The sequence below is a fragment of the Haliotis cracherodii genome, unplaced genomic scaffold (genome assembly GCF_022045235.1).
Source record: "Haliotis cracherodii isolate W230 unplaced genomic scaffold, xgHalCrac1.p SCAF_12, whole genome shotgun sequence".
NCBI lineage: Eukaryota > Metazoa > Mollusca > Gastropoda > Lepetellida > Haliotidae > Haliotis > Haliotis cracherodii.
Genome location: NW_027266267.1, coordinates 25,956,063 through 25,972,997, shown reverse-complemented (window position 1 = coordinate 25,972,997; position 16,935 = coordinate 25,956,063). Strand labels below are relative to the sequence as shown.

The following is a 16,935-nucleotide window of genomic DNA, read 5'->3' as shown; positions in this document are numbered from 1 at the left end:
GCGGCGGCCATGGGGTCTAAAACATCTACGGCTAATAGATGTCACACATGTTAGGGTAACCGCACGGCGTATTTTGAATTTCCGGAGACAGAAAACCTGCGGTGACCGTGCGGCCAGACTGACGCTACCGCTACACAGGGCAGACGCACGGCAAATGCAAGGCCACTGTACGCCCGACGTATGGTCACCGTGGAACCACTTTATGGCATGGCTATGGCATGTCTAACTGCCTAATTGGTTCAGTGAACATAGAAATTGAAAAAGTTATAATCCCACAGCAACCCCTACGGCCTGTAAAAGATAGGGATATGCCCTAAGGGGACCCTGAGGCCACCACAGACCCTCAGAAGCCACTGGAGATCCTCTGCGGCCGCCGGAGATGTTTCTTGATTTCGGGGGGCTACGGCTGCCATATCCTAGTCGTAGAGCAAATGTGACTGAGGCATAAACAAATGTGCAGAGAGTAGATAAATACCTGAAACATGATTAAAAAGCACGATTAGTGGAGTGAGATAATATTTTTTAGTTTAATCATTAAATTCACTACGAGATCTAGCATCAAATAATATTCAATTGAAATGGCCCCTACAAAAGACGATGGTGTCATAATGACACCCAGTTTTAAGAGCCTAGGGCAAACCCTGGGATTGAGCCTCAACAGACACCCTAAAATATAAAATGTATGGTCTCTGGTCTCAAATCAAATTCCTTTGTTGTATTTGGCTGCTCGGTGCTATATAACAACATGATTTGGGAAATATTTAAATGATTAAATATTTTTACTGCTCATTGCTGCAGACATAGGTCTGAATATGGGTCTCTGTACAGGCCTAGATAAATACTGGATCGACATTGCTGGGATTAGAATGAACTGGTGATCTAATAATGTCCAAAGACTATTACCCACCTCTGATTAATTTTATGCATGAGACTGCCAAATGCTTGTGCATCTAATTCATAACATTCCTCCCAGGTTTTTTGCGTGTTTAGAATATGTACCTTTGACCATATCTTTGCTGTAACATGACTAACACGATAGAGCTGGAGGAGTTGTCTCCCTTAGTACAGTACATGTGCCCATTCTAGTGAAGGAGTTCTCTCCCTTGCACATCTGCCATTATAGCTGTCAAACCCAACATCTGTATATGTATATATGCAGACATTCGTACAACCAGGGTATTTTGGAAAAAGGGTTTTTAACATTAGCTTAAAATGTAGTTTATTAAATTCTATCAGGCTTTGGGTTAAAATACAGATGGTGAATACTGTGCAGGGTGAGGGAACCACCAACAGGTCAAACATCTGCCCGAGGCAAGAGAGTTAACTCACTTTAAAAGTCCAGTTTCCACCCTTGCCGAACCAGGCTGGATTTCCTGGGCTCGATCGTAGCGCCACCAGTGGCTATTAGGAGTAATGTCCTTTCTATGCCTCTCCTATTGACCAATCAGATTCCACCTCTCGTATCACTTGCATTTGCTTCAAACAAAACGGTGGCGCCCAGTCAAGACGATCTGATAGATAATCAAGATCTATATTGTGATCAAATAAAAATGGCTATTGGCGGAAATTACCAAGATTGCTGGAAATGGAAATGATTGTTTTGTGGGATTCGTTGTCGAATCCCGATCTCACAGAGAAATGGGTTTTCATCTTAGGGTTGTTTGAGTTATGAGTATGTTTGGTTTTGACCAATGATTTAGGAAATTAACTGAGGGTTTGGTCAAGAGGAACTTCATGGTAAAACTGATTGGAATGGAAATTGGGGTTCATAAGGAGGTGAGCGATGGGACTCATTTCACATGATGTCAAACATAATTTCGGTGGGAGGAGCTAAAGTTATCATCGATAGTATTTTGTTAGTTGACCGGGAGTGGTGCGGGGATTCAGAAACTCACGGCTGAACAGAGGTTCTCTCTGTAGACTGAGATTCCGAGTCAGAAAATTAGTAGAGGTAACATTGGATCAGAAAAGCTATCCGGCTCGTCAATGCATCATTTAGGTATGTGTTGTATTTAAGTGATACAGGCAACAAGAAAATAACTGAGGACCTTGTGTACATTTACCATAACTTCTATCTTCAATAAATGGACTGGAGCACCCAAGTTGACTTGTGATTTGAAAGCTACATCATCCCCAGAACCAAGGAGTGGTTAACCAGAGCAAGTGACCAAAGGTGGAAGGGTATAGTACCCGACACCCAAGGTTATATTAGGGTGTTCTGCGGATCCACAATTTTCCGTGAATTAGTGACCACAAATTTGTTAAATTCTGAACCTCCCTTAAACTCACCCAAATTATGGACCACGCTCCATTGAAAAGAAGTTTCAGCTGAAAAGGAAAATATCCTTTCTCATCCCTGTATATGTACATGTTTAGTTAGGAATTAAGGGGTCCCATGTTTCACCTGTGGTTTTCTACCACAGGTGGGCTAAAGGGGTCGTTTTTGGCGTATACAGAAAGGTACCCTAGGATGAGTCCATTCTGCCGCCGGCCTCAATGCGCTTACCTCGTTCCTTGAACACTTACATATTGACACATCCTGGATGTCAAACCACGGTAAATGTCAACATGGCTGTATAGGTTAGGCCTTTGTATATTTTCCCCTCGGTATTTCCTTTACAGAAATGGACTGCACTGTTATACTGTTGTATGAGATGCATTCCAATGCGCTATATAGAAAACAAGCATTCACAGTGCCGTACAGTGCTCATATATACCACAGTACAGTATTTTCCAGCATGCACTCATCTAATCAGATGAACCAGGGCCCACTAGCACAAAGTCATCTTTGCGCTAAGACTATCATGAGCCTATGTTAAGATATGGGAGTAACGATCATGTTAGCGCTAAGATCTTTTTGTGCAAGTGGGCCCAGAACTACAACCGTTTTAGGGTTGAGGAATATGGACTCGTCAACTGTTTAGGGTACGAGGTACATTTCTGTATTCTGATTTTGGCTGGGGTTGATATTTCTGTACGCTGAAATGTATGTGGGATACAGATCTGAAGTAACCGTGCTGATTATGGCCCCTTCAGCCACAGTAGGCCTACTCTAGGTATCAATTTAATTTTGAAGTTTAAACCAGGCCACCTTTACAGCGAACTGATATCTGATCACCTACAAGCCCATCTACCACTTATTAGTGACGTGTATAGGGCCAGGCTTTTTTTATTTTTAGGATTACGGATTTTTCAGTCCAAAGTCCAGGGTTGGAGGAGGGGAAAATAAAGAAGAAAAAAAAGCCAGATGCATTTTTTTTTTAATGTAGAACGCCTCTGGCCTACTTTATGAACATATTCTGTGCTCAAAAGACTGCCATTTGTGACGATAAAGCCCCTTGTAACAATAAAAATTCTGCCACTTACAACACGGACAATTGTCAAAGGAGGCTATTCATGTTCGGCTTCGAGATCAACAAATATTGATTATGCATCTCTTTACTTGTTTACAACGGTAAATTCATATGTTCTTTATTAAAATTTGATGAGAACAAATAAAATAACTGACTACTGGGAAATAAAAATGGAAATCTGATTGGTTTTTTTTACATTTTCTCAAAAATTAGAGTCGGCGGGTTCGTAATCTGGAAAATATAAAACGCCTGGCCTAGCAAACTAAGAAATCTCACTCAGTGTCAAGTGTCAATTGGCTGTATGCAATCAGCGGTAAATCAACACAATCAGCGGTGACGGATCAATCTTGTTAAACTTAAATGAATGTTATGAAATGTTATCAATTGAATGCCGTGAAGTGATCACTGCTAATACAAGTCAATGCTGCAATTATGTGTATTGTGTTTTGTTTGATCCAAGTTGGTGGACGTTTCCGAGCGAAAACGGATATAACGAACAACGGATATAACGAACTGATTTCTTTGGTTCCTTGTATTTCATTATATCCATGTTCTGCTGTAAATTGAATTTGGAGTGTATTCCCATGGCCAAAGGGAATCAGGAAGGGTCACTAAAACATTGGACAGTCTCAGGGGAGTGTCATAAAACATAAATCACGTACAGTCCGTTTGACTCCAAATGAGAACGATGGATTGCAAAATAATCATACACATTCAACATCAAGTGTTTAACATCTGCTGAGTAGCGCATCTTGTCATTGAATGAACACGGTCACTGTGTAGCACGTGCAGACCGTGCTTGCGCTGTTCCTTCCACCGTTTGTCCCCCTACGTGTCATGTACACATTTCTATACAATATTACATGATAGTTTCTTAAAGAACTTCATCCGTCATGGGTCTTAAAATAAACAAAATTCAGATTTTGTTGGGTACAGGGTATTCATGGTCAAGTACTGTATTGATGTTTCATACACTTTTCTGGATTTTCGAGTTATTTTGCAATTCATCGTTCTCATTTGGAGTCAAATGAACTGTACATGAAAAAAATGTACGAGGACATGAGGAAGGTACCGTTCAACTGTATATATTACAAGCATTCGGGGAGGGTAATTATTTTCCGTACATCCCCACCCCTCTATATATATATATATATATATATATATATATATATATATATATATATATGTATGAATTATTTGTATATATTGTAAATTAAAACCACAAGTAAATACTGTATCATTTCTGAACAGTGAGTGCTCATTCCATACAAATGAGCTGTAAAAATGGTTTAAAAGTCTCTGCACAAACTTATGAACATTCGGGTCTTCTAAATAAAATAGAATCTGCCTGATTCACACAGTATCTGTCAGTACCTGCTGGATTTAAACATAAGCCGTTAAAGGCGACTATGCTTGTCGTAAGAGGCGATTAACGGGATTGGGTGGTCAGGCTCGCTGACTTGGTTGATGTATGTCATCGATCCCACTTGCGTGGATCAATGCTCATGATGTCAATCACTGGATTGTCTGGTCCAGACTCGATAATTTACAGACCACCGTCATATAGCTGGGATATTGCTGAGTGCGGCGTTAAATAACAAAAAAAGCAAAAACGGGTATTTAACATGATGATATGACTAATTGTTTGATTCCAGGATGGCAAAAGTGGACGCACACCACTGTTCCACGCGGCTGAGAACAATGAAATAGAAATGGTAGAGATGCTTCTGAAGAGGGCAGCTAACCCTGATGTGTTGAACTATGCAGGCAGCACAGCCATCATGGCAGCTCAAGCCCGCAACTTCAATCTGATCACGAAGATGCTGAGTCGGGCATCGGAGTGGAATGATGAGGAGGGGAGTGGAACATCGTCTCCAGCCTCGGAGGTATGTGACCGTTGTGTGAAATAATCCCCCATTGCTAGATGGTCTTTGGTATCGTGAAAGTCCCGGTCAAGCAAGGATAAAGGGATTCAGGGTTAGAATGTAAGTCCCCATCAACCTATCCTTGTTGTAAGTTGCAGCAGAATGGATTGGGTGGTCAGACTTGTTGATTTGTTTGATGCATGTATTTGTATCCCAATTGTATAGATTGATGCTTATGTTGTTGATCGCTGGATTGTCTGGTCCAGACTTGCCCTGGGACCCAGGTGTTCGAAGCAGCACAGGTACTATGCAGGGTTGCATGCCAAAGCATGCTGGAAAACTTGCGATAATGCTACCACATATGTGTACGTTGTATGCTGAAATTCATAATCATATGTTTTAGCAAATTGTCAAGGTCTAAGACAGACATTCCTCCCACATTAGACCCGTGAAGAGTAGGTTAGAGTAGGTCTTCAGCAACCCGTGATTGCCGTAAAAGGCGACTATGCTTGTCGTAAGAGGCTACTAACGGGATCGGGTGGTCAGGCTCGCTGACTTAGTTGATGCATGTCATCGTATCCCAATTGCGTGATGCTCATGATGTCAATCACTGGATTGTCTGGTCCAGGTTCGATTATTTATTCATATAGCTGGAATATTATTGAGTGTTGTTAAACAACAAACAATAAAATCCTCCAACATGAAGCTTCAAAGCAGTGTTAAGCTCACTCCTTAAAGTTGTATTGTGTTGTTTCAGGTCAGTGTGTACCTGCCTGACCCGGCAGTGGGGGTGTGGAATCATGCTGTTCCCCTCCGCAATCCCGCAACCAAGCAGAAGGGCACCGCACAGACTGCCCCCGTGGCAACATTTGTCCGAGCTTCCTCATCATTGGCTGCTGACAATGAAGTGAGCCTCACTCAGAGTAGTGCTTTGAAGCCTCCCGAAACTGTGCCCCGAGTAACCGTTGGCAACAGCATCATGGACAAGATGGCAGTGGTAATGGAAAAGAGGCCATCAGAATTTGTATCAAGGACAGCGTCCAGGTCCCCCGAGTTTAATTCTGTGGTAGCAGATGAGTTTAAGGGAAAAGATCAGGAGAAAGGGAACAGTAACAAATTAGCTCAGCCTGTAGAGCGAACACCTAGTTTGAGATCCACTGAATTCAATATGGCTGACATTTCCAAATTTCCTCCACTTAAGGTGCGAGATATGATGCAGAAAATATTGGCTGCAAAGCAGCAGATGAAATCCTCTTCCGGACCGGAGAGAAGAGGAAGTGGTTCAGTTCAAAAAGCTGGTTCTGATGTGATTGTGTCGCGTTCCAATTCAACATTGTCCTTGACAAAAGTTCTGTCCACGGATCAGATTGTTGCGTCAAGCCCAGAAACTGTGATGTGTCAAACGCCTGCCACATCTCACCTGCCTGTGACATCGCATACATCTGCGACGACTCATCCAATGGTGACAGCTCATCCGTCGGTGATGTCTCGAATGTCAGTCACTTCTCAAGTGCCTGTGATGTGTCATCCGTCTGTGACGTCTCATCCATCGGTGACTTCTCAGCGACCTGTGGCATCGCGCTCCCCAGTTATATCTCATGCAGGGATGCCAATAGTGACATCTCACCCAATTGTGACATCTCACGCAATTGTGACGTCTCACCCAATCATGACGTCCCATCCAACCGGAATGTCACACCCAGCTGTGACCTCACATCAAATCTCCCGTCAGAATGTCACGCCATCTCCACCATCATCTGTCACACCTCGACCCGAGTTGACAACATCACGTCACGTGGCCCCGTCATCACAAATAGTGGGAAAAGTGTCCCAAGTTATTGAGAAGCTTCCACAGCAGCCTGAACGAATTATCAGCACTGGGATGGTTGTAGAGCACCCAGAGTTTGGGCTTGTGTTTCGGCCATTTAGTGCTGGACCTGTTCATAAACTTAACCAGCCAGAGACAGCTCCCAAGTCACATCCCCCTTCCCCAGGGATGAGGCTTGCAGAACTGCCTGTGCAGCAGTCACAGAATGTGTCTGAAAAAACTGCATCTGAAAAATCACTCAAGAAAACCAAAAGTCAGGCTGATGGAAGTGCAACAGCATCCGCAACCAAGAAGATTGGCAATGGAGACACACAAGTTACCTCCTCTATACCTGACGCCATTTCTTCAACAAAGGAACAAACTTCTCATCCTGTCACAGAAACACTTCTTAATTCAAAACCCAAATCAACACCCATTCCAAAATCCAGACCGGAAAGTAGTTCTAAATCCCAGTCTGGATCTTCTACTGCAGACATGAATCCAGTGAAATCAATTGCTAATTCAGCCATAGCTGCCAAGTTGCGTCAACGAGTGCTGAATTCACCACATGTAGATTCTGCAACAAAGGCATTGGCAAATGCCACAGTGACTGTTACCCCGACAACCCAGTCTAATGAGACTGTAACGACTGCTCCGGAGCGGGTCCCGAAGTTGCCGCAATTTAGTTCCCGTCCTCTCAGCATCGCGCCCAATTCCGCAGGTTCCTCCACAGAACCACGCAAAGTAGGGGTTTCCAAAATACTGGAACATCTGGCCAAACCAATTGACAGTTACCCAACTGAACGGTCCAGGTTAAACATCGATGGAGGTAAACAAAACATTGATGGAGGTAAACAAAACATTGATGGGGGAAAGAAGACTGAAAAGAAGAAGAGAAAGGATCCAGGTGGAGGTGGTTCCGAAATGAAAAAGAAAACCGTATTTATCAAGAGGGAGAGCGAGGAAAAGAACAGCGCTCGGTGAGATGGCCAAGTCAATGTGATGTGAGTGTTGTGTGGTGATCAAGGAACAAGCCCTGTGCTTTGTAGGAGGCATTGATGTCAATGGTGGAGCTGGTTGGTGATTTTCGGCAAATTTGTAGAAATCATCTAGAAACCAGGTATAGAGGTCTATAGCAGTCACCTTGATTCTCAAGTCGAACCAGATATTGAGACGTAAAGCCTGCATGACGGGCATGAAGGGCCACAGGTTTGTAGATGTGATGAATGAGTGCTTTAAACATAGATGGAAAGTAAAGTGGATGTGACAGAGTGTTTCTGCAGTTTTGTCATAGTATTGTGGGATGCATTGTGTTTGACAGTGTTGTTGTGTTGAACACAGTGTAGCTTTGTGTTGGACTCAGTGAGGCATTCCCTTGGACAGTGTTACATCGTGTTGGGCACAGTGATGCATCGTGTTGGACACAGTGATGCATAGTGTTGAACATTGTTGTTTAGTGTTGGACACAGTAATGCATTGTGTTGGACACAGTGATGCATAGTGTTGAACAGTGTTGTTTAGTGTTGGACACAGTAATGCATTGTGTTGGACACAGTGATGCATTGTGTTGAACAGTGTTGTTTAGTGTTGGACACAGTAATGCATTGTGTTGGACACAGTGATGCATAGTGTTGTTTAGTGTTGGACACAGTAATGCATTGTGTTTGACACAGTGATGTGTGGTGTTGGACACAGTGATGCATTGTGTTTGACACAGTATTGCATTGTTTTTGAGACAGTGATGCATTGTCTTTGACACTCTGTTGCTTGGTGTTGGACACAGTAATTCATTGTTTTGAACACAGTAATGCATTGTTTTTGACACAGTGATGCATTGTCTTTGACACTCTGTTGCTTTGTGTTGGACATAGTAATGCATTGTGTTGGACACAGTAATGCATTGTTTTTGACACAGTGATGCATTGTCTTTGACACTCTGTTGCTTTGTGTTGGACACAGTAATTCATTGTTTTTGACACAGTGATGCATTGTCTTTGACACTCTGTTACTTTGTATTGGACACAGTAATACATTGTGTTGGACACAGGGAAGCATTTTGTCGGACACTGTAATGCATTGTCTTTGACGTTCTGTTACTTTGAGTTGGACACAGTAATGCATTGTGTTGGACACAGTAATGCATCGTGTTGGACACAGGAATGCATTGTGTTGGACACAGTGATTTATCATGTTGGACAGTGATGTATTATGTTAGATACAGTAATTTAGTGTGTTCGAATGTGTATACATGGCAGAGGATGAATATTTATAAGAATGGTGAACTGAATTTGTGTTCAGGGATAGGATATGACATACAAAGGAGAGGGTGAAGATAATGTACACTCATTATTGTTGTATTTATACATGTATCATCTGCTCATTATAAAATCAGTCATGGTGACAGATAACCCATTTATCTTTTCAGTAGACCGATATTGCTGTAATATCGCTGACTCGAGATCCTATGATGTCGCTGTAATATTGCTAACTCGTGTCTCTGTTTTGTAGCTGTGATATTGCTGACTTGGGATCCTTTGATGTAGCTGTTATATTGCTGACTCAGGATCCTGTGATGTGTCTGTAATATTGCTGACTCAGGATCCTGTGATGTGTCTGTAATATTGCTGACTCAGGATCCTGTGATGTAGCTGTTATATTGCTGACTCAGGATCCTGTGATGTGTCTGTAATATTGCTGACTCAGGATCCTGTGATGTGTCTGTAATATTGCTGACTCAGGATCCTGTGATGTAGCTGTTATATTGCTGACTCAGGATCCTGTGATGTGTCTGTAATATTGCTGACTCAGGATCCTGTGATGTGTCTGTAATATTGCTGACTCAGGTTTTCATGTAATATTGCTGTCCCGGGATCCTGTGATATGGCTGTAATATTGCTGACTACAAGACACATTGATATAGTGGAATATTGCTGGCAAATGTCTGAACACTGTTCACTTTGCCACTCTTTATGCATCATTTTTTATCAATTACTCCTGTTAGCTACAATCTATGGTTTGTCTTGTAGCCTAGCTGTAGTGTCTAGAAACGTAATCAGACTTTATCAAATTACTCGTAATCTATTGGACTATTATTATGAACAAAATAGCCCAAAGTGCTAATTTTTCTAATTATTAACAAAGGCACCTTTTCCTGAAAAATTTTCACAGCGAAGGTCCCAAACTGTCTGTACTGTGGTGTCCTGACCTTTTGTGTTGTCCCAATGTTACAGTCTATCACAGACTGTATTCTGTTTCTTCACATTTCATCTCACGTGTTGTTTTGAGTTGTTTTAAAGACATGGCATTTATATGTTTGTACTTGATAATGGCAGCACCAATGGTACAAATTTTCATCAGTCAATCTCAACATCATTATCATCACCTAGTTCGTATCCGAATCTGTAGCTAACCTCATCGATGTGACACTGGCATCGAAGGTGACAATTGTTCAACAGATTCAATATAAACATTATTTTACAGACAACCTGAATTTTTCCTGATTGCATGGAATGGTCTAGACATTGTAAATAGTGCTGTGTTTGAGTGAGTATGGATTTATGCCTCTTTCTGCAATATTTTAGCAATGTTATGGCGGGGGACACCAGAAATGGGACCCGTGAAGATCCGGGGTAGAATAGGTCTTCAGCAACCCATGCTTGCCGTAAGAGGCGACTAACGGGATCAGGTGGTCAGGCTCGCTGACTTGGTTGATGCATGTCATCAATCTCAATTTTGTGGATTGATGTTCATGATATCAATCACTGGATTGTCTGGACTCAATTATTTACATTATTTTCATCATATAGCTGAGTGTGGCATTAAACAACAAATAAACAAACAAACCAGAAATTGCCTTCGCCAACTGCACCCATAAGGGGAATCAAACCAATGTCTTCAACGTGATGAGCGAACACTTGGCTAGCCCACCTCTGTACTTTGCTGAGACTGCACTTTAACCACCTGCCTACCCACTGCCCCTGCCCTGTGATACATGAAGTTTAACCGATCCGAAGAAAGATGCAAGAACAACATGAGAAATGTGGCACCATGAAAACTCACTTGGTTAATGGAATCTTGAGTATTTTTGTTAGGAACAGGATATTTTTTGGTCACTCCACAAGAATTATCAGTGAACAATTTATGTTTGGAGCAAAATATGAAGACAATTTTTTTCCATTTTTTAAAAAGAAAATCCCAGGGCCCTTCTGAATTTGTAATGGTCGGTCCCCATGGCCATCTTTGCATTGTTGAGTTTGGCTTTGACATACACATGCTATTCAGCTATTGAAAAGGATACTGAACTAATTCGTGCTGCTCCAGAACAGTTCTTGATAATGTGTGTTCATCGTAACTTTAAATGAAGCTACAAAGTGGCTCGGTTGCATGGCATATCAAATACTATTTGCTTGGCAACACTTCCCAACAACAAGACACATGCACTCAGAATATCCTTATCAAACATTGAGTTGTACGTAGTAAGGAGAACTTTGTCAGTTAATGGGTTTTATGCCTGAAAATTGGTTTCTGATGTTGGTGGCATAAAAAAATCTTGCAATACAGGTTTGATTCCCCCCCCCCCCCCCCCCCCCCCCCCACACACACACGCACACACTCATGTTTTTAGATTTAAAAAAGTGAAAGTGGTGTTTCAACAACTTAATTTTATTTTCCTGAGAGTGAGTGAGTAGGGTTTTTCACCACTTTTAGCATTATTCCAGCAGTATCATGGCGGGGACACCAGAAATGGGCTTCACACATTGTACCCATGTGGGGAATTGACCAGGGTCTTCAGTGAGACCAGCGAATGCATTATCTATCTTGTTTGCTTTGCAAATTTAACACCATATTAGTTGTATTAACGCCTTGGGCCTTGTATTAACTGATAAAGGGGCACTTTTTAAGACCAAACAAAAATAAATTTGAACAGTAGAACGCAAACGTATCTCAGACTTCCATGAAACTAAAACTTTTTGGATAACAGTTTGTGGCAATTTTATATGCTGCTACACTGCTGTGTGTTCTGTGACAATATATGTTAAAGGCTCTAGAAAATACTGTTTTGTTAAGTTTCAGGCAAAGAACTGATACCTTATAAAGATAAAGTTTGTACAATTCTTGTAACTGCTCATGAGTGAAGGGGGCATTGGCGGCCCAGTCCTAAGGTGTCACAATTTGCTTTGCAGAGTTGCATCCCTTGGGCACAGCAGAAACATGATCTTGGGTTCAAATCCTGGTTTGCCCTGATTATGTTTCCTCATTTGTCAACACCATACCTGTGCTTGTGGCAGTCTCCAAAGGGGGCAATGTCTGCACCACTTCGGGCTTTCCTCCCTCTTTAGGCTGACACGCTGTGATGTAACTGGAACATTGTTCAAAGTGGTGTTCAGCTGACTCACTTCTTGGAGCATTCAACTGTCTCCCTCTGACATTAATATTGTTCAAATTGTCATAAACTCTCTGAATGGGGGACACGTGTGGCCCAGTTGTCTAATGCGTTACGATTCGCTGTGCAGAGTTGTGTCCCACACCAGAAACTTATGATTGTTAGTTCGAATCCCGGTTCGTCCCGATTACATGTATGTTTCTAGGTTTGTCAGCACCAAACCCGTGCTCGAGGGTTTCACCGAAGTGGTAAACGTGTAAGACCTGCATCAGTTTGGACTTTCCGCCCATATTAAGCTGACACACCACAATATAACTATAATACTGTTCAAAGCGGTGCTAAACCCAACTCACACACTCATTCACTCTCTGAATAAATAGTATGAACGACACCTAGAAGTATAGTGAGTGAGTGAGTGTGGTTTTACGCCGACTTTAGCAATATTCCAGCACTATCACAGCGGCGGACACCAGAAATGGGCTTCACACATTGTACCCATGTCGGGAATCGAACTGGGTCTTCCGCATCCTAGAACTACAAACTTCTTCATGCAGTATTGGGGGATGAAGTGGTTGAAACGTTCGCTCATCACTCTGAAGGCCCAGTATGGATTCTCCACATGGGTACAATATGTGAAGCCCATTATTGATGTTCCCGTGATATTGATGGAATATTGCTAAACGCAGCGAAAAACCGAACTCACTCACTCACTCATACCGTATCTCACGCTCACTGCAAACAATAAAACTCTAGTGAGGACAGGTCTTTATCTATTATTATTATCTTTATTAATAATAATATTATCATTATAATTATTGTAGGTATTTTTCTCATGTTTGTCAGTCAGTGTAAATTTGTAAATATGACACCTGACGATTATGCTTTGCCATGGAAACCTTCTGTAATTCCATGCACAAATATGATTGTATGCAAATCTTTGATAGTACCCTATGCCTATTGAAACAGGGAAGGCCTGCTTAAATGGCTTCACACACCGATAAGCTATAAGCTTTGATTTAATTCTTGTTAGAAATAAAATCATTGTTTTCAAAAGTACAGTTTCTTGTCTTTTCTCCTATTAATGAGGATTGTCCTTGTCAAACAATTCTATCTAAGGTGAGGCCCATGGTATATGATCTCGTTGTCGCCCTTGCGAAGACTGATGCTCATGATGTCAGTCACTGGATTCTCTCGTCCAGACTCGATTATTTACTGACCGGCTGGAATATTGCTGAGTGCACTGTTAAATGACAAACAAATAAACCTTGACACCAAAATAATTAAAAATGGCCTTCATCTTTGTGAATTACAGTGGGTTTGGCCTCACACTTTGAAGGTTCATACACAAATATATTTTTTTAATTTGAAGTTTACACGAAATACGTCTTTTCCACTGAAAGAGAGGTCGGTCACGTGACCGCGAAATTGACGTTCATTTTAGGAATAACTATGGATTTGTTTCGGTTCAATGAGGTATAAATCGCAAAACCGATGTGCAAACTGGATGAATCCGCGAAATAAAGTTCATAGGACCTGTCAATCAAAGCAAGAGGCGAAAAGAACTGCAACAGTCACAACAAATATTCCCGGGAGAAGGCGGTTGTTTCAAATGATTTTTGTAAGTTACCCCAGATTCAATATAGTTCCTTGAGAACGGGAAGACACAGTTGGAAAAATGCGGGTTAGATATGAAACCCGAAGACATGAAATTTGTGAAACCCAGGCGAGCGGAGAGAAAACAGGCGACCACGTCTGCACGTTTGCTGTTTCAATCCTTCTCGACATTGGGTCTCAAAGGGTAGTTAGGACAATGAATATGCATGAATTTCGCTGAATGTCCTGTGCATAACGATACACATTAGCAGAAAGGGAATTTCCTCGACTGTAATGAGATTTCCCGACATTCCGTTGTAATAAAAGTAGTCCGCTTCGGTGGGCGTGGCTTAATTTTTTACATTCATTGAGAAATGAAAGCAATAACACGTGACCAATTCAGCTAATCAGAATGCAGGAATAACAATGAACACAACGAAAATTTAATTATAAGTGTATGAACTACACAATGTGACGTTCATAAGTTTTTCACGAGACCGTGTTCTTGAAATGACGTAAACACTGACGGACTACTTCCACATTCCTTAGGAACCCCTGGGAATTCCCTAGCACGAATAAATACAGTTTTATGTTTCTCATCATTTAGGACATTTAATCTTGAACTTACTTGAACATTGTCAATGGTACACATTTCTCAAAACAGGAAGCATGCTCATTGCAAAACATTATCATGGCACGTCGTAGATTGTCCGAGGCATCAAGGTGGCAGGTTATTAAGAATGAAAAATGCAGGTATGTCTTGGGCGTCAATTTCAAGATTAGTGCAGCATTACTAAAGCTCTCTGGACGAGTGAGTGAGGTTTTACGCCGCTTCAAGCACTATTCCAGCAATATCACGGCGGGGGACACCACAAATGGGCTTCACACATTGTACCCATGTCGGGGAACGAACCCGGGTTTTCGGCGTGACGAGCGAACTCTTTAACCACTAGGCTACCCGACCGCACCCTCGCTGGACGATGTACAGTTGACAACAGAACAGCTTTAAAGGCACAGTGGCTACCAAACCGCCCCCTGGCTGGACGACGTACTGTTGACAACAGAACAGCTTTAAAGGCACAGTGGCTACCCGACCGCCCCCTCGCTGGACGATGTACAGTTGACAACAGAACAGCTTTAAAGGCACAGTGGCTACCCGACCGCCCCCTCGCTGGATGATGTACAGTTGACAACAGAACAGCTTTAAAGGCACAGTGGCTACCCGACCGCCCCCTCGCTGGACGATGTACAGTTGACAACAGAACAGCTTTAAAGGCACAGTGGCTACCCGGCAGATCCATGTCAACCAGAATCATCAGAAATCGTCTGTAAACTGTTATATACAGAGCCAGAAGACCATTCAAACGTCCCTTGTTAACTCAGGCCTATAAAGCTGCTCGTTTGGTAGGGTCTAATCCACGTCTAAACAGGACTACTGCATCATGACGGAGAGTCCATTGTTCTAAACCCAACTCACTCATTCACTCGTGATTTCTCAGGTATTTCCCCACTAACAAAAAATTAGACAGTGTTGACGTCAGTCAAATCAAGAATACAGTCTTGTGAAAACGTATGAACGTCATTTTTAACACGTGTCGTTCAAGCATATGAACGTCCGTTTCGCGACAGACCCCTCGTCCAGTGGAAAAGCCATATATCGTGTAAACTTCACATTAAAATAATATTGCAAGATGACGTTGTCCATCGTACATGACGTTCCAGGAATAAACTAATTGAACGTGTCTTCTCTTGAGGTCGTAAAACTGGACTTTTACTGTCAGTTAACTCCCTTGCCTCGGGAAGATGGCACGTAGCAACATAACAACCATTCCCGACATCTAGCTATAGTTCAAAGGCAAAACAGCGAAAAAAACACATGCAGGACACTAGGCGAACATTTGTCAAATATCAAAGGCAGTAAAGGTAACTCACTGAATTTACTTGTGCATTTATATAGCATCTGATATATCAGTCCCTGGTGTATACTCTATCAGTCCCCGCTATAGTATCCGTTTACATATTAAATTCTGCAGTATATTTGACGGCAGATAAATGTTTTAAATTCTGCACAAGTTCTGTGCAAAATGTGTTTTTTTCTGCAATACCGGTACACTCCTGCACCGAGTGTGCATTTCAGCACAATATGGAAACTAATATATACTCACCGTCAAAAGAAACGCGAACACCACACACGTTGGCTAATATATGAAGAATTACTCATATTCGAGAGATATCTGATTGGTTCGACGCACAAAAGAACATACTGGTATGTTTTGTGAATCGACGCGTATGAAGACATCGCATGTGACGTCAGAGCCCCATGACTCGAGATGCACCATTTGTCTGGTGCAGGATTAGCATGTAAAGTTTGGAATCACTTGCAGAATATCGTGATAAGAATAAAGACATTGTGGTAACACTTGAGTGATTGTTAGTTTTGTCATTAAGGGGAACACATTGGAAACATCCCTTCTTAACGTACATACGGCTCTACCTGACAACGTCTCAATATGTAGTGTGTAATTCTAACTATCTGACCGCGTCTCAATCTGCAGTATGTACATCCAACTATTTGACGACTTCTCAATCTGTAGTATCTACATCACACTACATGAGAACCTCTCATAATGTAGTATGTATATTCAACTATAAGGGCCCATTTCTGGTGTCCCCCGCCGTGATATTGATGGAATAATTGCTAAAAGCGGCGTAAAACCATATTCACTCACTCACTCAACTATAAGGCAACCTCTCAATATTTAGTATGTATATCCAACATTCTGACAACCTCTTAATATGAAGTATGTCAATCTAACCCTCTGACAAGCTTTTAATATATAGCATATATATCCAACCATCAGACAACTTCCTAATATGTAGTATGTACATTCAACTATCTGACAACCTCTCAATCTGCAGTATGTATATCCAACT

At 41.9% G+C, this 16,935-nt stretch overlaps 1 protein-coding gene across 1 annotated transcript in view; it reads left to right on the top strand.

Annotated features, from left to right (window-relative positions):
• The window catches only part of LOC139458293 (mucin-17-like), a 41,054-nt gene extending 27,654 nt beyond the window's left edge, over positions 1-13,400 (top strand). The window contains exons 6-7 of the mRNA XM_071239681.1: positions 5,009-5,239; positions 5,976-13,400. Coding sequence (XP_071095782.1) covers positions 5,009-5,239; positions 5,976-8,009 — 2,265 coding nt within the window. The 3' untranslated portion in view covers positions 8,010-13,400. The remainder of the gene's footprint in view (positions 1-5,008; positions 5,240-5,975) is intronic.
• The last annotated feature ends 3,535 nt before the right edge of the window (positions 13,401-16,935 follow it).